At 34.2% G+C, this 23,815-nt stretch overlaps 1 protein-coding gene across 2 annotated transcripts in view; it reads right to left on the reverse strand.

Annotated features, from left to right (window-relative positions):
• LOC125069226 (collagen alpha-1(XVIII) chain-like) overlaps positions 1 to 23,815 on the reverse strand; it is a 175,349-nt gene that overhangs the window by 91,892 nt on the left and 59,642 nt on the right. For both annotated transcript variants that reach the window (XM_047678639.1, XM_047678640.1), the window contains exon 2: positions 18,213 to 18,248. In XM_047678639.1, the coding sequence (XP_047534595.1) occupies positions 18,213 to 18,248 (36 nt within the window). The remainder of the gene's footprint in view (positions 1 to 18,212; positions 18,249 to 23,815) is intronic.

A 23,815-nucleotide genomic window follows, 5' to 3' on the forward strand; every position in this document is an offset into this window, starting at 1 on the left:
GCCTCATTGTGAACTTTATCCAGGAGTTGACGAACCGTGAACTGGTCCGATAACTGTAATTATACTTATCGCACACCTGTCTATGGAACGCCAGTTTTATTTTTGTGTAAGCTTAAAAATATACAACTATTTTAATTGTATTTTTCGTTGCAGGACTTTTTTTATGACAACCAACGACGGTGTTTATTCCATCACATGTATGTATATGTATCATGTTATTTTACGTGTATATTTATAAAAAAGACACCTTCTGTTTCTATCTGTATCACCGCTAACTTTTTTTTAATATAATAGGTTATAATATATAACATGACTAACGTAACTTGGCTTAACCGTAGGAGATACAATAGATTGTACATATAAAAAGCCTTAAAACGACCCACTGAAAAGCAGAACGTATTATCTCCAAAGACACACTCATAATAATTATCTTCATCTATTGCAGATTAAAAAAAAAGTTTAATTGCAAAGTGATATTGTCAAATTAATTATTCAGATAAATATGAAAGTTACCTTTGGTATTTAATAAAGATTCGAATTGTCTTACATTATACTATACGAATGATTTCTTCAAGAGATATAACCGTTATCAAATAATGTGCAACGAAAAACATTCATCAAAATATAAATTAACACATTTCTATGTTAGAAAATAATATTATTATTAATATATTTTATTTATGATATACTACTTATATTAGTATAAAACTATATATAAATAAATAAACCTTAATAGAAAATGAGAAGAATTTTCTTTGTTAATAAAACCCATTCGTAGACGGAAATTCGAAGACGGGTTGGCTCAATAGTAAGTTATAATATAAGGATAAAAACTATTGAACACGGTCCTTTACAAGACTGCACTGTGCAGTGTGAAATGTTCAGACAAATTAAGTCCAGCTGCGAAGTAAGGAGTTGATTAGCGCAAGCACATTTAGATTTATGATTAAGAATTAATGTTTCCACTGAGGAGCGATCAATTTTTATTTATTTTTTAAAGATCAAAGGCCCAATAGAATGTTCTAAAATTACTTCGATGCGAACCAGTGAATAAATTCTTTGATAATGACCAAAGTTTACTGAAGTGCAATTACAACTTTCAGTTTCTTTTAGTTTTATTTTTTTTTTTATTTTGAAATAAGAGATCATTTACAATGTATGTTTTTGTGGTGATATATAAATTTATACTAATTTATTATGACGTCGTCAAATATCATACCTATGAAATAATTTTGACCAATGAGCGACCAATAGTGTATTTTACTTTTTTTTGTTGTTAAATTTGTTCTCGTCTCCTCTTCTCGTCTGTGCTTTTGGTGTATCTTATCTTTGATTTGTTTTTTTTTTTTTATGTCTGCGTGTTTCTATTACCAGGCATTATGACAATTTGAGTTTAAGGAAAATTTTACAATTAGGAATAATTAACGCTTAGAACTCCATCTTGTTATTATAATGATATATATGGATACATTATTTAGTTTTTGAAAAAAAAATGGTTCTGATAGGTTAGGGCTGCTTGTTTTATAAGATACTAGCTGAACGTGGCTTTATCTGCACGGAATTTATGAAACATAAACTACCAGCCCTGTTTTACCTCCTTAGGGGTGGAGTTTCGTCCCGCCAAATTTCAAGTATGTATGTAAGTGTTATAGTTTCTGAGATTTCGTGATTAAACACTGAGTGGTATTTCGCTTTTCTATATATAGATAAACTGTGCATGCTATTATATTATATACATATATATATATATATATATATATAGGTCGACTAATTTGAGGTTTAGTATACTTTTTTTGGTTTGCGTAATTGCTTTTGTATCACACTGTCCTGAATAGGGTTATGGAGTAGGGGAATACAAGATTCTGCCTAGAAATAGGTCGTGTGTGGTCATTCTGAGCTCACGTACGGAATCGCAGCTCCGCTTCGATGTAATTGGAAGAAATGTATATTGTTTTCCAGACACTGCTGTATTTAATTTATTTAAAATAAAGTAATACATAAAAATATTTGATTACTTTTTTATTTAACTTAATAAAATAATTAATTTTATACTCCTTAATATACATACCTACAGAAGTTATATTTTGTAATCTCAGTTTACAATACAAAAGCCGGATGCAGCGTGCGAATATTATAATGAAACAACAAAATCGAATACGTATTCCCGGTAGTGCAAAACGACTCATAAATGATTAATAATCAAAGTAAAATTTGCGACATTACGCCCTATCCAAATAGAACAGCGTGGTGGAAAAACTAGAAACCTTATCATCAACAGGAGAATCGGCTTTTATACTGGGCGTATTTGGTCATTTACAAACTGTACTAAATTTTATAAGAGATATGTTATTTTATTTTTATTTTCATTTTCATTAGGACAACCAACAGTAGATACAATATCACATTCAAAATAAAAATTTACATTTCAAAATTATCAAGGCAAAAGTTCTACTACTTACAGGTAGTCTCACCATGCATTATCATATTACACAATGTAATTATTGAAAATATGAATTAAACATAAGCATAATCATTAAAAATAAGAAATACAATACATTTTTTAAACTATTATTAATATATAATAATTAATAAGATAAACCATATGATTAGAATTGAGCATAAATGAAATTCTTTATTTTTCGATTGAATTAAGGTCGACTATCGTGACATATGTCTAAATCTTTTACTTTAATACTGATGGTGATGTATAACAATGATAATCTCGATATGATGGAATTCCTACCTAGTTGCGTTTTATATAATCTGGTATAAAAGAAATGGCTCATATGACGGGAATTATTGTGAGGGACGTTTAAATAGAATTTTGATAAAAATTCCGGACAGTCAATATTATTATTAAATAGATTAAATAAAAATTTCATTGACAATATTTTTCGTCTATTCTCATAAGTATCGATAACAATTCATTTTATTCATAAAGTTATACAAAAAAATAAATTCATAGTCAAATAACAACCACAATCATAGTAACAGATTTTTATCTGTTTTCAGTGTAAGATTTTTTAAATGTAAATCTCTCGTAACCCGCACTGTCTACAGCGGTATTACTATTTCAATCTACCGATATACCGAGTCGAATGTATAAATTTCTTTGTATTCTCTTGAGGTGTGCTGTCGATTTTATCGAAGGAAAATCCTCGATTGAAATGGTATTGAGAATGTATTGTAAAGTAAAATGTGTTCTGGATATATTACAAATATAATAAAAATTGTTCAATAGATGAGCCAAGAAATTGACTGTTTTATCGATACACGAAGGTACTTTAACGCATGGAATATTCCATTCAAGTCATTCTTCCATTCATTTATTGATTTAAAATAGAACAAATTTATATATTTGAACTCAACGTTATATATAATTATTCATAACAGAAAATCAGATATACAAACATTGACATTTGACGTTTTTAGGAAAAGGTATAAATTTTCCTATAAACGTCAAATTTTGTTTAATTTATAACATTAACTAGTGGTAGGGCTTTGTGCAAGATCGACAGCAATGCTTAGTATTTTTGTGTTCTGGTTTAAAAGACGAGTGAGTAAGTATGACGACAGACACAAGGGTTCATATGTACATTCAGATCATAAAGTCGGTGGTGAATTGTCCGTTTAATTAACAAAAAAATTTTTTCGTCGCAATTATACCACTTAACATCAGATGATAGAATTGTTCGTCCACCTATTTAAGCCATTAAAAAAAAACCGAAACAGTCGCTGATATATAGACACACGTATGTATCACTACTACTATTAGGGAATTGTTAATATATATTTATATCTGAAATATAAATAAAAACACACATATATATATTTTATATTCCATTTCTAAAGAAAGAAAAGAGCCAAGAAATTGACTGTTTTATCCATACGCGAAGGTTCGTTCACGCATTGAATATTCCGTTCAAGTCATTCTTCCATTCATTCATATATTTTAATGTGATATAAAATAGAACATCTTTATATATTAGAACTCGACGTAAAATTAATAACAAAAAGTCAGATATCCAAACATTGACATAATATAAGTAAGATGTAAACGGGTCATCACATACGTACCTATTTAATTTAACACGAATGCATAAATTCCATTTAATCAGTTTATCGGTATGAGTAAAGTTCGTTATTGTATCATTTCACGTATTAATTACAATTGTATCAAAAACATTTCATAATAATAGTTATAATATGAAATTTTATATTATCCAAACTTGCCTTTTATTAAATTAAATAAACATGTACTTTTTAATAACAACTGGCAACTTTTCATACATGGAATCAGTCAAAATTTTACGGTATAAGATTTAATTGAAACGATATCATATTATATTCAATTTAGTTCAACGGTTTAATCCATACAAGATGTTAGCTTAAATCGCTGCATGTAAGAATGTAAATGATTAGTATAAGTATTAAAAGAATAGAAATATTAAAGGAAGATTTTCCGAACAAGTGACAGATGAAAACGATAGAAAACACGAACACGGGATTAAACGAAGAAGAAGAAAGAGATAATAAAAATCAAAATAGAAATCAAATTAATTCAAAATTACTGGAGATCCAAGATTCTTGGAGACAGGGGTTTGCTCACTATGTATCGCTGTACGGTTCCTTGTTGTGGTCCAGTTTGAGGGGTGAGTGAGTCAGTATAACTACAGTTACAAAGGACATTACATTAAATTTACAGTACCAATGACTATGGGCGGTGGTGATCACTTACCATCAGGTGGTGCATTTGCGCATCCGCCTACCTATATTATAAAAAAATACTATAAGTACGTGTTATGATATTATGAGTAGTCTGTACTAAAATAAATAAGTCATACAACAATATAAATTAACTATTAAAAAATTAAAAAAAAAATGTACCTCAAAGCTCATAAGGCAAACTCAGTTAGAGAGAGTGAGAGGCGAGAAATTATCGAAAAGATACACTCCTTACTCCATCATTAGATCCAGTTATGGATCACGTCGAACATATTCTATTATCATTCGAATTACATTGAATACTTGCACCATTTCATATCGATGCGACGATCAGAAATGGTTCCAAATTAACTGAAGCTAATTAAAAGCTTGTAATATATGTTTACAATAATATTTATCTGTCTGTCTGTCTTCACTGATGAACTCAGGAATAATGTTTTACATTTTGCTGCATGCGTTTTGTACTTTTTATGCATTAACTGCCTCACAGGTCTAGTAGATAGTTAGGAAGGAGACACTTAAGGTTTTTCAATTGTTTTATTTGGAAACTTGCAATGTTCGCCCACCCTAGCTAGGGAAGAACGTTTAGTCTTCGATTTAAGACCGAATAAGACTGCATTAGCAGCTTGTAAATTTCCCATTGCTGGGCTAAAGGCCTCCTCTCCCTTGAGGAGAAGGTTTGGAGCATATCCACCACCACCAGTTTATATATTAAATTATATACATTTTTTTTTCATATGTTAAATTTATTTATTAATTGTAATATGGCTTTGTTATTAGCTGTTTTAATTATTATTTTAGTTGGTATAACATTTTATAATTACCCCTCTCGATTAATTTCCCTCTCAGTACCACAAAGGTTGACTGGAAGAGATCGCTTATTGTGATAAGTTCACCTTAATTTACTTGTTTAATTAAGATTTGTAATTAATATTATTTATATACAACAAAAGTATTTAAAAAAATCACGTTTAAAAATAATATATTATAATGTGAAAAAGTATTCGTCACGGGACCTTCAGCAGATATGAAAATTGATGATTATTGACAGAAATATTTAACATACGCAAATCCAGTTGAGCGACGGGGAGAGGCGCCATGATGGCATAAGAGAGAATCATGCCGTTTGCATCACGACATACGTCAGCATGCGTCTTACACACAAGGCACGTCAATAGATGTTTCACGTCAAAAATCTATCCAGCAGTGTTATTCTTTAAGGTTTAATTCCGTTTCTCACTCTTGAATTTTTGACAGCTTACTTACAATGATACACCATTTTGATTCTTGTATCCTATAAACTTTATAATAATCATAGTCAATGTAGCATATCACATTCTGTCATTTGACGTTCGTGTTCTGTGGTGAGTTACGACTTCTTACAGAATGACCTACAGTTACTAGATAAACTACAAAACGTGTAATACAAATGTCATAATCCGTTAAGTAAAATGTAGATTATTCGAAGCCGAGTGTAAACACTAGTATTGATATATTTTGTTCATAAATCATTGGTAAGCCGGTATCGCCCCGCATTTGATCGCCGTTGCTTAATGGACTGTCAGAAGCACGCCTCTATTGTTTTCTGAATAATATGAGCGCTTGGGAGTATGTTAATAATTACCTGTCCCGAAGCAAATATTAGAATTAACAAAACAGGACGAGTGTTTACCGTATATTTTTGTGTATTACCGTGTAACTAATGACATATTTTAACCTTTACATAATATGACACAAAAGAAGATTATTGAGCATGAGCATGAGGGATGGAGGATTACTTAGGATACATAGATGAAGTTTTTTTTTTATGGCATTGGTTGGCGGATAAGTGATCACCACCGCCCATAGAAAAAGGTGCTGTAAGAAATATTAACCATTCCTTACATCACCTATGCGCCACCAGCCTTGGGAACTAAGATGTCGTGTCCCTTGTGCCTGTGATTACACTGGCTCACTCACCCTTCTAACTGGAACACAACAATACAGAGTACGGTAGTACGGAGTTTTTGGCGGTAGAATATATGATGAGTGGGTGGTACCTATCCAGACGGGCTTGCACAAAGCTGTACCACCAAGTAAAACAAAAAATAGATGAAGTGTCTGATATGACGTAAGACAAGGATACATATAGATTGTTGTGAACGATCAGATGACGAATAGTAGAGGAGGATGTTAACCCTTTCCCTGTCCCGCGTATCACATATGATTCATGCTTTTTGTGTAACTATTGTGTCGGCTATTCGAAACATATTAGCAAGATGTTTTATTATTTTTGATTGAGATGTTCGTGGGTCAACTTTTGTTTTTTGAATGTAGTAATCGTTTCTATTTATGAAATTAAATACGTATTTGAATTAAATTGTTTTTTTTTTCTGGTTCAATTTCGATCAATGTTATTTAATTTATGAAACGTCATATCTTTGAAGTATACTTTAACTTCAGAAAGGTTGAAGCTCTCAATTCTGCGGTACAAATCTTATATATTAATAGCGTCAGCCGATTTTTGTCCCAGTGATTATGGGAAAGCTGCACATAAATATCGGCTATGGTCTCATTTTGAAGATCTCCAGCCGTAGATGTACAGAAAAATAAAGAGGATTCTTGATTGCAATTTACTAACAAATAATTAATTTTTGAGAGCGGAAAAAAGTTCCTGGCCGGTGAGAGAGTAGTACTACGGCTGTATAAGAAAAAAAAATTAAAAATGTAAATAAAATTAAAGTGAGTTGTTTTCGACAAATTCCAATTGTAACTGAACTAACGTTTACTATTTGATATTAAAAGATATATTTAAAAGAGGTTTCATCGTTTGGCTCCAAGTGTAGATGATTGACTTGCAGTTTACAATTTAATGAAATCAAAACAAATGTCAAATGTCAAAACATGTCATGTTTCGAAATTTCTGAAAAATATTTTGAATAAACGCAAAGTTTCGCGGGACACACAATACTATATAAGTTTATATATAATACACATATTTGCGGATATCACCTTTTGTTGAGACCTTTGACCATATTGTAATAATTATTTTTGCGATAAAGTTCCATAGTGGTTATATTTCATTCGTGTTGGATATTGTTTAGTTTTTATTTGAATCGTACATACAGATTTTTTTATACATTTAATTTTAAAATAGTATCTTGATAAAGATTTGTAAGTTTCGAAGTCTATGATAAACCAACTTATAGAAAATATTTTAACGGATTGTTGATCGTAACTCAAAAACGGTATAAATTACTTACCGCCATTTAAGCAATACTTATGTATATTTGATTATTGATTAAATAACTATTATTATAATCGTGATATTTACCCACAATTATAATTTCAAACAAATTTCGACCTTATTACAGAATTATAAGGATTATTGTGCCGTGAATATATCGTTACCTCAAAGGGACATTTATTCAACAGTAGCATGAATCATATGTCAAGTTAGTGGTCGTAGGATTAAGTCAAAGAGACGTTTCTATGACTGGGTTATGCTAATTAGGCGATTTCAAACGTTTATTTACTACAAGGAAGATCTATCTCTCTCCCTTTTAAATTTATTTACTTTTTTTTTTTATTAAAATAATTTTGGATAATGCTATAACGAAAATATAAGGGTATAAAACACATTTATGTCAATTTTTACAAGCTTTAATTACTTAATTTAAAGTATTAACATTATATATATCTTTTCTTATTGATAGGGTTACCTGTTGTCAGGTTTTAATGCTAACATATCGGTGGATTACAAAACGTATGAAAAAGGAACTTCCGGTTTCTAATAAAATGAGTTTTTCTTCATAAAACTTTTCTATATTTTTGGAATTGAATTGCAAATTAAACATCTTGAAATGATGTAGTGTGTGATGTCAATAATATGAGAGCAATAATATATACAAATACTTAATATACTTGTTACAAGTAGTAACTATATATAACAATTTATTCATGATTTCATGTGAATTAGTCAGCTTAATCTCGAGGGTGATGATGTTTAGGCATTACATCGCCTAAGCATCATCACCCTCGAGATGAGAGAAATGGTTAATATTTTTTAAAGCTTCAAAGTCTACGGACGATGGTGACCGCTTATCATCAACTGGTCTCTTTAACCGTCTGCCTATATCGTTCCTATATACCTTATACCATAAAAAAAGAAAAAAGGTATTATATATTCGGCTGCTCATAATTTCAACATCGTACCTTGAAAAACATATATAAGGTTATTAGTGTTTTCCGCCATTGGTTAGTTTCTTTGAAATTGTGGTTCGGTGGAATTCGCTAAGGAGGTCATTGCTTCGAAAAATATAATGAAAAATAAATCGGCCAATATAAGTGATTCGATTAGATTATTTTCCTTATGAAAAGTTTTTGTTCAGAATCGCTTCGTTAATATAAAGGTAAAGTATTTCTCGAATATATCATTTATATTTCCAATTCATCTTGTTCGTAGAAAAGTCTAATTTAAATTCATCGTGCTCTTTAATTCCTCCAAAAGAATGTATTTGTGGAGTATTGTTTAATTGAATTAGATTGATTTTATTTGATAGCCCGTTTATTACATTTTTGACGACAACCTCCGTGGTCGAGTGATGACCTCCGTTGTCGAGTAGTGTGTACACCGGTTTTCATGTGTACGCCACTCCGAGGTCACGGGTTTGATTCCCGGACGAGTCGATGTTGAAAAAGTTCATTAGTTTTCTATGTTGTCTTGGGTCTGGGTGTCTGTGGTACCGTCGTTACTTCTGATTTTCCATAACACAAGTGCTTTAGCTACTTACGTTGGGATCAGAGTAATCTATGTGATGTTGTCCAATATTTATTTATTTATGACATTATGAGTAACAAATTTCAAAATAAAAATTATTTCGTAATATATAACGCAAAGTCAAATAACATTAAATGGGTATAAAAACTACTACATACGTCATAGCTGTTAGTAAATCAAAAATAATTTCAAACGAACCATTTCATGAGATACTTAATGTGGTGAAATTGATCATATTTATAGGCCATTCGTTTCTTGCAGTATGCTGGTGGGAATAATATTTTACACGGGTCATTTAAAAAGACTCAACTTTGGTGAGTGGTGAACTTTTTAAGGGACCTATTTGATATGATTTCTTATAATACGATGCCTTTGTGTAAATGAGATTTAAATGAAAATAAGATACTATAATTACCTTGTATTTTATTTGTAGTACACGGTAAAATTTAGAATTATGGAACTAAATTCAATTTTTTTCTTAATAAAATTGTAATAGTTAATTTTTTTACATTAAAAATTGCAATGTACAATAATAGATGTACAAAAAAATAAGTTCACATTTGCAGACATCCGTTCGCTTTGAGAGATTTATTCTTGATATTGCAATGAAAATAACTCCATTCAAAGTCGCTATATCTCACGTTAAATCATCCCTGTCCAAGGCGACGTTTTGATAAACGACGTCCTCTGGGCTAACACTATAACAATACTATTACTCACTTGATTACTTTTTATTTACACTGTAATCTAATGAAACGGAACAAGAACATACTTGGTACTGAAACAAAGCAAATGTGCATTGCAAAAAAAAAATTTTAGATATAGAGATTTTATTTATTTTCCGCAATATTCAATAATAACATATTTAACATATTTAAAGGTTATAAAAATTGAATGCAACTGGCATTTGTGGAAGATTGAATCAAACGGTTCAATTACATTTTTTTTATCAGACTATCTGTTCCAACTTAGAGAAGGAGAGTTACAGAATTATTATTTATGTCCATGTGTGTTGTATGTGTGATCTGTAATATGTCATACGTTCACAAGCACCAATCACACCTCGTTAATAAGAAATATTAACGTTTATTCTCACGGAAAATGAGTTAGCACTATTTGACAGGAAACCGGGCTTCCAGAGACAAACTTTTTTTTTTTTTTTTTTATTGCCCGGGAGGGCAAATGACTCTGCTCCACCTGATGGTAAGTGGTAGTAGAGTCCAAACGCGACGACGGCTAGTGCAGTTGGGAAAGGTGATCTGCTCTAGCCGCCCCCGCCTTGCCGGCCCGCAAGATGCCTCTTCACGCCTCGCTTGAAGGAACCCAGGTCATAAGAGGAGGGGAATACGTGCGCTGGTAAAGAATTCCATGTTTTGGAAGTGCGACAAAGAAAAGAGTTGCCAAATTTCTTGGTACGCGATGGAATTGATGTCACAGTTAGGCGGTGACATCGAGAACCAGCACGCGTGGACTTGTGAAGGAAAGGGGAAGCAGGAATAAGGGAGAATAGTTCCTCTGAGCACTCGCCGTGACACATTCGATAGAAAGCGCTGAGTGCCGCTATCTCTCGACGCAATTGTAAAGGCTCGAGGGTGTTGGTGACCTTTACATCGCCAATAATGCGAACCGCACGTCGCTGCAACCGATCCAAAGCCTCCAGTAGGTACTTAGCGGAGCCATCCCAGAGGTGCGAGCAATATTCAACGCAGGACCGTACCTGTGTTTTATACAGCAGGAGCAGTTGAGCAGGCGTGAAAAAACGCCGCACCTTGTTCAGGACTCCGAGTTTACGTGAGGCTGTTTTAATAACAGCCTCGATGTGATCCTTTGGATTGAGGTCGCACCGAACGTCGATTCCCAGTATGGCGACTTTGCTATGTATCTCCAGCGTGGTGCCACAGAGGGAAGGAGGAGGGGAAAATGGTGACTTTTTCGCTGTGAGAGCGCACACCTGTGTTTTCTTGGCGTTAAACTCAACAAGATTGTCAGAGCCCCATTTGGCGATGAGTCCTAACGTCCTATCGAGCTCAACAACAAGATCCCTCCGTCTCTCCTCAGTTTCCGCCCGTCCAGCCGCTGCGCGTCCGTGGTATCCCCCGTGCACTGTACTGTCATCTGCATAGCAATGTATGTTCCCGAGAGAGAGCATATCATTGATATGCAGAAGAAAGAGCGTGGGGGATATCACAGACCCCTGGGGGACTCCAGCATTCACTACATGGGATTTTGAAGCGCAACCATCAACTAGAACGCGAAGGCTGCGCTTGTGTAGGAAGCTAGCAATCCAGGTGCAGAGCTGTACCGGCAGACCGTATGCCGGCAGCTTGGAGAGAAGACTTCTGTGCCAGACTCTGTCGAAAGCCTTGGAGATATCGAGGCTGACGGCCAACGACTCTCCACGCTTATCGATAGCTTCACCCCAGAGGTGTGTTACGTACGCTAGAAGATCACCTGTGGACCGTTTTGGTCGAAACCCGTACTGACGATCATTAATTAGACAGTGATCTTCTAGGTTGGAATGGATCAGTTGGTTGTTTAAGATCCGTTCCATCACCTTACAAAGAACTGAGGTGATAGCTATTGGCCGATAATTTGCCGGGTCAGATCGATCCCCTTTTTTGGGAACCGCTTGCACATTAGCTTCTCTCCAAGAATCCGGCACACATCCTGTAGAAAGAGACAGCTGGAACAGGCGCGTTAACACAGGAGACAGCTCCGCTGCACACTTCATCAGCACTATGGCTGGTATTCCATCGGGACCGCTAGCTTTCCGCACATCAAGTGATTGTAGCTCTGCACGTACATCACGTTGCCTGATTTTGATGTCAGGCATCATGTAGCCACATGAAGGAATTGTTGGTGGCAGCGCACTACAATCATTGATTACGGAATTATCCGCAAAGAGTTTTGCCAGAAGATCAGCTTTCTCCTGCGGACTGTGAGCTAGCGATCCGTCCGGATACCTGAGCGGTGGCAGCGAAGGTTGACAGAAATTGCTTTGCACAGATTTGGTCAGACGCCAGAAGCTACGGGAGCCTCTAGGATGTGAAATAAGGTCATGGCCAAACCGCGCAATGCGCTGTGCATCCGCTCTTGTGTATGCTTTCCTACAAGACTTGGAAGTTTTATTGTAGGTTGCTTTCAGTGAGTCAATGTTAGATGCCCCACTAACGCAGCCATTGATCCACGCGCGATATGCCGCCTGCTTAGAAGACACAGCATCGGCACATTCGCGAGTGAACCAACGGTTACGCGTACCCTTACTGGCGAGGTCTGAGTTAGGAATGTAGTATTCCATCCCCAACAGGATCTCACCAGCAATAGCAGCGGCGCTAGCTGTCGGGTCATTCTCACTGAAGCAACGCTCCTTCCAAGGGACTGACGCATAGTAATCGCGCAAACCGTCCCAATCTGCCGACTTATAGTGCCAAATGCGACGTTTGCTTACCGTTGGTGGCGGCAGCTTGGCCTGTGGCACTTTGGTAGATATCAGGCAGTGATCCGAAGAACCAAGTGGAGCCCGAACCTCAACCTGATATTCCACCGGGTGGCTAGTCAGCAGAAGGTCCAGTAGGGAAGGCGCTTGCCCGTCAATGTCTGGGATCCTGGTGGGCTGATCAACCAACTGGGTCAAGTCATGCGTGAGAGCGAAAGCATGGGCAGTCCTTCCCGCATGGTCAGTTTTGGAGGACTTCAACCATGATTCATGGTGAGCGTTAAAGTCCCCCAAAAACACCAGTTCCGCGTTAGGAAACTGCTCTTGCGCAGCATCTGCCACCCGACTAAGATGGTCAAATAGTCGGCTTGTCTCCAAGTCACCATTGTGGGATCTGTAGAGGCACACGTAGACCCGACTCTGATGAACCAAGTCCACACGTACCACTAACAGGGAGAAGGAAGGGTCCTCCAAGCAGCGCAGACGGTGACAACAAACATCCGTCCTGACGAACAAGCATACTCCGGCTTTCGCTTTGAAGGATTCTTCAAGCATGTAGCCGGGATAATTAAGGTAGCTGGTATCGACAGGACGGAGTATTTGAGTCTCCGTCAGAAACAACATTGCTGGCCGTGCTGTCTCGAGATGGTGGTGGACAGCATTGAGGTTAGCGTGGAGTCCACGGATGTTAACGAACTCAACCTCAAACAGCGTGGGAATGGTGGGGGTGTGCACCGCTGTACGACCGTCATTTCTTTTATGCACTGTCATGGATAGGGGGAAAAAAGAGGAAGAGACGTGAAGCGAGCGATGCGTTGCCACGATAAGGACGGTCAAAGTGTGGAGCTGTGTTTCCCCAATAAGTTGCCAGAAGAGAAAATAAACCGACCCGCCGGGCGGAAGGGCCCCCGAACCCTCCCGGTAGTGGCCGCCGGGACCCCACCGTCCGGTCACCAACCGGCACGACGGTCCACACCGGGATTATGCGTGGCCTGGTGGGGCAGCCTCGCGAGCTGGTTAGGAACGCTTGGGCCCCTGTACTCTGCCACGGGCGGCCAGCGGAACAACCGTTTCTACGGGTCTCCCTGACCGGCGGGTCAATATACTTTCCTCCAGCATTGGTTCAACAGCAACATCCACCGGACCAACACTTATCGCGACAATGCGCGCTCGGGCACTGGCTGTACGCCGGCTGATCTCGAAACGCGGCTGCAAGCAGCCACTTCACGAGTGTTTCACCATGCGTACGGTGGTAACAAGCCAGGCGGATGATTGACATCCTACCACCAGATGAGCAGATGGTCGCTCAGATGTCCCTTAGTCGCCTCTTACGACACCCATGGGAGAGAGAGGGGCAGTGAATTGTATTCTTACTCCGTCACTGCACGGATAAAACTTCGCTTCCTTTTTTTTTTAAAAAAAAACACTCCCACAGATTGCAGGAAAGCTAGAGGAAACATTATTAAATTAATTAAAAAAATAAATATTAATTAAAAAAATATATATATCTTGTAATATTTTAGTACCTGATAAATAATGGAGAACTATTTCCAATGCGACACTTTTTTATATAACTGCGAAACCACTGTTGGCTCGTGACGGTGGCTCTGCAAACAGCAATAGACAGACCAAATAGGCCTTCTTGGAAATGTAGGTCATCGCGCTCCAAATGACGTCCGACCTGAGCGCGTGTCCTATGAGATCGTATCTCGACCCAAAAGGAATGTGTCATCTACTATCCATCTATAATAATGGGATCGCTCATCAAATTTTTTCCGTTTCTTAAATATTTTTGTATTCTTACTCAGTATGAGAGACTAGACTAGGAGAGACGACATGGCCCAGTGGTTAGAACGCGTACATCTCAACCGATGATTTCGGGTTCAAACCCAGGTAGGCACCACTGATTTTTCATGTGCTTAATTTGTCTTTATAATTCATCTCGTGCTCAGCGGTGAAGGAAAACATCGTGAGGAAACCTGCATGTGTCTAATTTCAATGAAATTCAGCCACATGTGTGTTCCACCAACCCACATTGGTACAGCGTGGTGAAATATGCTCCAAACCTTCTCCTCAAAGGGAGAGGAGGCCTTTAGCCCAGCAGTGGGATAATTTACAGGCTGCTAATAGTGGAATATGCTCCAAACCTTCTCCTTAAATGGAGAGGCGGCCTTAGAACAGTAGTGGGAAATTTACAGGCTGCTAATGTAATGTAATGAGAGACTCGTTGATTGGTCAGTTCGGGTGAATTTCTTATTAGATACCAAAATAAGAAGGAATGGTTAAGTTTAAAGATTATCTAATATAGATTGAGTAAAACATGCACATAATACATACGATGTTACGCTTAGGAATAACTTTAACGGTTCGTTACTTACCACTCAAAAACGATTGGTTACTGATGGTTTTTGATGAACCGAGTGTTATTTAGCCTTCATTAAGGAAGCAATTCTAAGACAAACTATTTCTTTTATTTAAAATCATCGACAATTTTTTTTTTTTTACTTTAGGATAAAAGATACTTGATACATAATGTTACACAATGTTTTACAGAGACGTTTATCTCCATAAAATATGTACATATATAAATATAAGTAATCGTAAGCCGTCGACGAACTAAGTACGTCTTGTGACCGGATTTATAGCTATCAACGGACTAGTAATAAGTAAGAGAGAGCAGCTTCCCTTTAAAGATAAGATTCTGAACCTTAATGGATTACCCCAATTATTTTTATGGAACGTATTTGGATTATTAAGTATTGACAAAGAATTTAAGGATTTTTAATAAACTATATTTCAAAGACAACACTTTTAAAGTACTTTTTTAAAATATTCGTACACAAATATATGTATTATTAATGTGTGTGTAAAATAAAACTAATCAGCCTGTTATGTCAAAGTAGAAGTTAATATTGCTGGCTGATACATTGAATTTCGTAATAGTTAAATTTATTATTATATTTCTGAGATGCTAGAATGCGTTAATTTTATTTTATGAGTTCGTCATATCGATTTCAAATATTTTGTCACCATGTATTTCTGTATTCAACAGACAACATTTTCAAACCAATAATTAATTGGTGGCTTTGTTTGATATTTTGGTGGCAATTTCCATAGAGATTATTAATCACTTACTCAGAAAATGTGTCTAAAAATACACTTCCAAAAACGAAATATCTTCAACGTTAAGCCACGCTTCATGTTGTATAATTTGTGTTTGTAATTACACTGGTCCCATCATTCGAACTTGAGCAAACTGGTTAAAAGTATCGGTATTAAGATCAGAGTATATATTCTTATTCTAACTGAATTTAAGACCTATTATTGTATGTCTTTTATTTTTAAAACATTCCAGTACATTTATGTAAACAGATATAAATATACTAATTACCGTAGTCCTGCACGAAATTATTATTTGGAACACACTTTCTGAACGCACCCTTAAATGTCAAAATTGCCCACCCGTTGAACTGTCATGTCATTGAATTTCATCGTTTTAATATCGAAATATCTCGATTATACGAATTTTAGGGATATATGTATATCATCGACTAAAAAATCGTTATTGTTTAACAATCTGTAATTGTGAATAGGTTTCGATCGGGTCTATCTTAGAATTTCAGGAAATTATTAATATAGATAATGCCATATATAGTTTCTATATAACCATATAAGGTCCAAAATACTTGTTCTATTCTGTACTAGCTTTATACAATTTATTGTATTAATTAAACTAACAATACAAATAAGAATTAACTTGTCCAATTAAACATTCGTGTTTCTAGCATCATTTGGGCCTCTTCCGCACTGTAGTGCTGTTAAACGAAGTACGTTTCCGCTGACCCACTGAAATATAGCGGGCAGATAATTGGTTATTTATATAACGAGGATAGAGGTACTTAGCTATAGCATAATTTCATTGTTAAGTATTTATAAAAATTATATATAGTTTTATTTCGAATAAATAATTAATAAATAACATTAATAAAACACAATCTTCAGTATGTACAAATAGCTCTAAGCGGTATATTTAATTGTAATTGGCATGTGTTGTTTTGATGGGTCGTGAAAATATCGTCGTTATCTTTGCAGTTTTTTGAGTAATAATGGAACTCTTAAATATTGTTTCATCACAAACATTTATACGCTGACACTTGAAGTAAACATTCTATTTCATAAGAAGTATTATTACCTTATTTAATATAAATTTAATTATATTATAAGTATACATATATAACAATATACATTAAATAGGTATATTTAGTTTACTTATTAAAGTCGTTTAATTGCATCAGTTGTTTAGGATGATTGGTATTAAACATAACACATCTATAAGCGTAATATTAAACGTACGCAAAATATCTTCAGTGTGCAAAGACGATCGAATCTTAACAGGAAGACCTCGAAACAATAGGTCTTTTGTTTTGCAGATAGAACGTCGCAGGGGCGTTAAGTCCATTACGTCCAACATCCCCGAACTCGCCAACTTTCTGAATAGAGTTTCCAGTTAATTTCACCGCAAATTGACTCTGATGAACAATCTTGGAACAAATTCTATCTTCGATGTCGTGATTAATCATTTTATTGAAAGGCGAGTGTAAAAATTATATCTGGAATCTATTCATACTTCGCATAATAAATACGTAGTTGCTTACTAATATTTGAAAAAAATACATAGTTAGTTTTATATTGTAATGATAATAAATCAATTTATTTTTTAATGATGCAAAAATGATATTTATGATAAGCTACTTTCTACACGTGAGCGAAGCAGCGGTTGCAGATTTTAAGTACATTCTAAAAGGTAATCTATGTGTTATTTAAGACTATACTGTCTACTGTACTGCCTCTGTGTCCAATTTCATTCAGATCGTTCATTCATTCGTTCATTCATTCGTTCGTTCATCAATTCAAGCTTGATTAAGAAACTAATATCCATCCATCAAAACTTTCGCATTTGTAATATTAGTAACGTAAAGTATATATAGACATGCTCTATTATACCGCTGCCATACATTTGTAATTTAAAAAAAAATCTACGGAAAATTCTGAAAGAAGGTAAGTAATAAAAAGTATAATATTAAATTATATTTGAAAGGCCATCTTAATTGAAATTCTTTGTAACTTTTTAAGAAAAATAGCGATGTTTTTTAAGTCTATACATTTAAAGGAGTTTTGTTAGTTTAGTTTCAGACTGTTAGCTAGAGGCATTTAAATGTTAAAATAATTTTCTCTTTTTCTAACTTTATAAAAGTCCGAAATAAAACTTTAATATTAAAGTTCTATACTTACCCAAAATTTAATCCATGTCTCGAAGATAAATTTAGTCTGAAAATAAAAAAAAAAAAGTTATTAATACACAAAGAATACTCAACGCTTGTCCGTGTTTACATCTTTGCCTAAAAATAAATTAAACGATCATTTTTTATTAGGAATATTTTTATAATAAAAAAAAATGGCCATAAAATTTTGCTTAATGTCTGGAACATCTATAGTGTAGATTATTTAGAAAACATTTATTTTGTACTATCGCAGCTATATTTATGTAATTTTTGTATTTCATATTATGTTACATAAACAAATGCCAAATACTCATTTATCGTTGAACAAAGAAGGAATAATACTTTCACCATTATTGTATTTGCGTAATATGAAGATTGATTATAAATATAAAGTATGATTCATATCGAGCTTACATTAAAGCCGTTCGTGTAATTAGGTTCCGTATAAATATTATAAATTATCAAGAAGGAACGAGCGCGGTACTTTTATTGGAAATTAAATAATTAAACATACATACGACAAACGAGTTCATATACTTAAACACGTTCAATTACAAATGAATAAACTTGGTATTATAAGACTGTAAATAAAGACAGGAAAAATATCGTGTCGAGTAACATCCGAAATGTCACCTTGGTAATAGACAATATTAACATTATACTCTCTCGAATGAGCCGAGATGGTCCAGTTGTTAAAACGCGCGAATCTTAACCGATGATTACGGGTTGTAATCCATTCAAGGTCCACTGAATTTTCCTGTACTAAATTTTTGTTTCTAAATCGTCTCGGGCTCGGCAGTAAAGGAAAACATCGTGAGGAAACCTGCATTTGTCTAATTACGACGAAATTCTGGCAATTGTGAATCCACCAACCCCTGGAACAGTGCGGTGGAATAAGCTGCAAACCTTCTCCTCAAAGGGAGAGGAGGCCTTAGCCTACCAGTGGGAAATTTACAGGCTGTTACTTTCCTTTTACCTTCTCCAGTAATGAGTTGTTACCATCTGAAGGTCAACTGTAGCACAGCGCACTTCCCAGTTTACCAGTTACACACTTCCGTCCCTTTCACGAAAGAACTCCCACGTATCAAAGTAGAACGAGAGGGAAGATGTTACACTTTAAAATTAGGTTACAAAGACTTGTTTACACTGTATCTTAATCATATTAAACAAATAGAGTAGGGAACTCCAAATGTATTAAATATGTTATTTATAGCTTACGATAGTGAATGTCAAAGCAAAGCATTTTATAAGCAAACTGTATAAATAAAGATAACAATTTTATTCTTAAACTAACATGAATATCACCTTTATGAGTTAAAGATTTATCTAGTATTCGACTATTTTACGAACATGGTTACTGTACAACACTTAAGATATACCAAGATTTACGATACAAAATTGTTTACACTTCTCTTTGAATTTATTACCTTTATACCCATGTAATAGGGTCTATATTCGTTTAAATCTACATAAACGACTGACTGTTACGTTGGTAGCAATGTAACGCTCTCTCAGCTGGTGACAATGGTCGTTGTCACCGAATGATAAATGGTGAACGGATAGAATTTGGTGACAAGTTTATCCGTGTCTATCAATTGTTATTAATAAATTTGTTTTTCTTTGTTATTTGGGTTATAAAAAATTTAAAATCAAAACAATATTTTCGCCTCCATTTCTCATTGCCAAATTTATTTTTTCAGTTGGTAGCTACTGGGCTAATGACAAGCTCTAGTTTTATTAGTAAAAGTAACAGTTCATGGCCCTTTTTTCCTATGTTTGTGTGGTAAATATTAACTTGTTCTAGAGTTATAAATACTGTTTGGTGGGTGTGTAGTTAAACACAGATTTTTCTCTTCCTATCATTATGAATTTGATATTCGGAAGAGGATATCAATTTTATGGGCTTATTTTTGAATAATATTTTATAAAGAATTACTTGTAGTTTTATGTTTGTTTACATAGAATCTGAATACGAATCTGAGGAGATTTGTCTTGAAATTTGGAAAAAGTACGAGTTTTGCAAGCCTGTCTGGGTAAGTACCATCTACTCATCAGATATTGTACCGCCAAACAGCATTACCGTGTATTGTTGTATTCCGGTTTGAAGCGTGAGTGAACCAGTATAACTACAGTACCCTTGGGCCATGTAGTTGAAAAAGATCGTATTTCCGAAGAGACATAACATCTTGTTGGTGGTGCATTGGAGATGTAAGGAATGGTTAATATTTCTTATGGCGCCATTGTCAATGGCGGTGGTGAACACTTGCCGCCAGGTGGCCCATTTGCTTGTTCACCTAACTATATCATTAAAAAGACAAGATGCCTTTATCCCGAATAAATAAGAGTTAAAATTCCATGACAGAAAATCCACGAGTTACTTCAAAATGTGGCAAAATAATTCGATCATTGTTTAACACTTAATTGAGTAGATTTTTAAATAATATCAAGTGATTATTATCTGTACATAATATTTAATCCTCTTAACCTTTTTCAAAAAAAAATAACGAAATATTCATAGTAAGGACCACCCACGTTACTATAAAAGTTACTTTATGTCCTATAAATAGTTTTTGTTCCCCACTCAAATCAATTTTGTAAGATCGAACTTAAGATAAAAAAAATAATCAATGGAAACCAGACGCCTGGAGTGAGGACCGTGTCGTTTTTATCCTTTTAAAGAGCTTAAAATAGTGTTGTTCAAATGACTAATAAAAAAATAATATGACAAGGTTTTACAATTAAATTTTTTAGTTTCAGATTAATCTGATTACTTTTATACAATTTCTTAAAGTTTCCAATCCAATAAAATCAACAAACTAAATTATGTTTTACGAGTTTTCCGTTTAATATTAGAGAAGCTCTTAGATATATTCGATTAAGTGCATATGTTTGATCATTTTATTATTACGTTCTCCAGAGAAAATTTTAAATCAATGTATAACCGTACTTCTGGCTTGACCCTTTTGAACGGACCCACCCGTTGATAATGTTTGATGGATGACTTTGCTCTTAACCTCCGGCTACCGGTATAATTGTGGATAAGGACGAATACAGACGCAACGACTGTCTTACGATCTTTTTTTTTAACTAACTTTTTTTATAATATAGGTAAGCGAACGAACAAATGGTCACCATTGCATATAGACACTAGCGCTGTAAAAAATATTAGAATGTTTATAGGCAATAAATAAATAAATCGCGATCTTATACTTTGGGAGCTAACATGTTATATCTTTTGTACCTATAGTTACACTGTCTTCTTTATAATGTTCTGCTTTTAAAACTATGTGAGGCTTTCCATATAAAGTAAAATTATGCTTTCACCTTTAAATAGATGATGATAATTAAGGCAAATCTTCTCTCAAAATTGTTAACCATAGAGAAAATTTTTATCTAGTTTTTTGGTCACTGTTTTCATTTTTATCTTACTTTTAACATTAAATAAGATTATTTCTTAATTTTCTTTGGAGTAATTTATGAATGAATACGATAACAATTACATCAATATTTGAATATAACGTGTGTTTTATTATAAAAAAAAAAATGTGATGATGTAATTAATTTCAAGACGGTTTTGTCGTAGTTCTGTTTTTACCCTAAATGAGTCCGTACAAGTGACCGTAGTTTAATAGCGTTATTTCCGATAGTAATGAAGAAGTCATTATTTACCATTTATCTTTACCATTCACTTCTTATGAACTTTCAATCTTCATTAATGCGTGTCTATTATAGAGTCCATGATACATCTCGGAGAGTTTTAAATAAAGTATTTGATACTAGCGGATTTATGTATTAAAAACGTAATTACTATTAATCAATGGATACATTAAGCTTTTTATTATAAATTTAACTATAAAACAGACGTTAGATTTGTAATTAAATTAATTAAAATTCCAAGTTAGAACATTTTGCAGGCTTGCTGTCGACCTACCTGGCTTTAGGCGTCGGTGAATGCTTTTAGCTGTATTTCCTGTCACTATACAGGTAGTTTAAGTGTTAGTATTGATGGTGTAAATGGATGCACTTGCACTTAGCATATACATTTTCCTTAGTCGTTCTCTGATGAAGACGGGATGAGTATTCTAGCTGATATACATACTATTAATACAAGAAATAAGAATAAACTCGTAACTACTTTCCGTTTTCATACGGTACAGAGAATGTCTTTGGGCAATGGTATACGCATATATCATAAGATACCGGGAAATGTAATCAATTTACCATTTACAAAATTCAAAAAGTTTATTAAGACTAAATTTATAAATAAATCTTATTATTCATTAAAAGATTACTTTTTAGAAATAAACGTCCGGATTTAGGCTCGTGTTCCATGGACACTAATCATTGTAAAAAACAGCATTGTAAATCTGTTTATTTGAAAAGAGCAACTATGCGAGTACCTTGCCATTTCTTCTCGATGGAGGCTGCTTTCCGAAACGGTGGTAGTATTTTAATATCGACGATTCAAAAACGCTTTATTGTGAAGTTTACTTGAATAAAATTGATTTGATTTGATTTATTCTATCGGAAACCATTTGACCAAGATATAATAGTATGACCGAACTATTAAGTAACTGAAAAAAAAACAAATCTTAAATTAAAAATATATAACACGAAAGATAAAAATAAAGCTTATATGTATTAAATTAATTGTTAATGGACCTAATGTTAATAATTCTTACGTACTAAGTACTTAATAAGGATAATATTTAGCATAATAAAACATTAAGAAAATCGAAAAAACGTTAAGTCGATTAAAAATACCCAACATGTAAATCGACAGATAATAACAAAACAGATTATAAATTTCAACATCCATAACCGATAAATATTATTATATACCTAAAATGACAGTTCAATAGTGAAATGTTATAAAATCGATAAATAATCGTTAAATCGAATCACGTATGTATATTTTGTTGTGATATTTTCTCCTATTACAAAACAATGTAGGCGGGGCGTGGGTCGATTAGAGTAATCTATTCGATTGACATGCATCAATTACACTCTCTCCGATTCGTTTGTATTAACCCTAACATGAGGGCCTGTTTTAGGGTTAACGTCTACACAACAGAGTCTATTATAATATATATTTTTTTTAGTATAACCTTTTTACACGTTGCGATGAAAATAATATTTCAAGGTCGCTATCTGTGTAAGTAACATTTCTGATAGATTGTTGCACTTCTGTATTTTCTATTTAGATTTTAAATGAGTACACGTGTTTTCTTAAGTGTCAGTTAGAAGGTTGCTTGTATGTATAACAAGGCTTCTTAATCACTTCGGTGTATTATTCCTCGTATCAAGTTTCATACACGCTTCACGGTCTTAACATCATAGCTAGTGAGATGCAGCTTCCATTATACTATTAAATATGACAGAGAAGACATAAAAAAACTTTGTTCACTATTTCTTACAAAATTGCTAGACTAATAGAATGGTGTGAAAGAGACAAACATACAACATTACTTTTGTCTGACTATTCATAGATACATATTATATAGCTTCACTCACCTTCGACTGATACATAGCATGAAATATCATAGTATAGTATATTCAATCCAATGAATAGCAAGCTTTAGTTATTGTTCTAGTTTAACCCTATCGAATAGA

The sequence above is a fragment of the Vanessa atalanta genome, chromosome 15 (assembly GCF_905147765.1).
Source record: "Vanessa atalanta chromosome 15, ilVanAtal1.2, whole genome shotgun sequence".
Lineage (NCBI taxonomy): Eukaryota > Metazoa > Arthropoda > Insecta > Lepidoptera > Nymphalidae > Vanessa > Vanessa atalanta.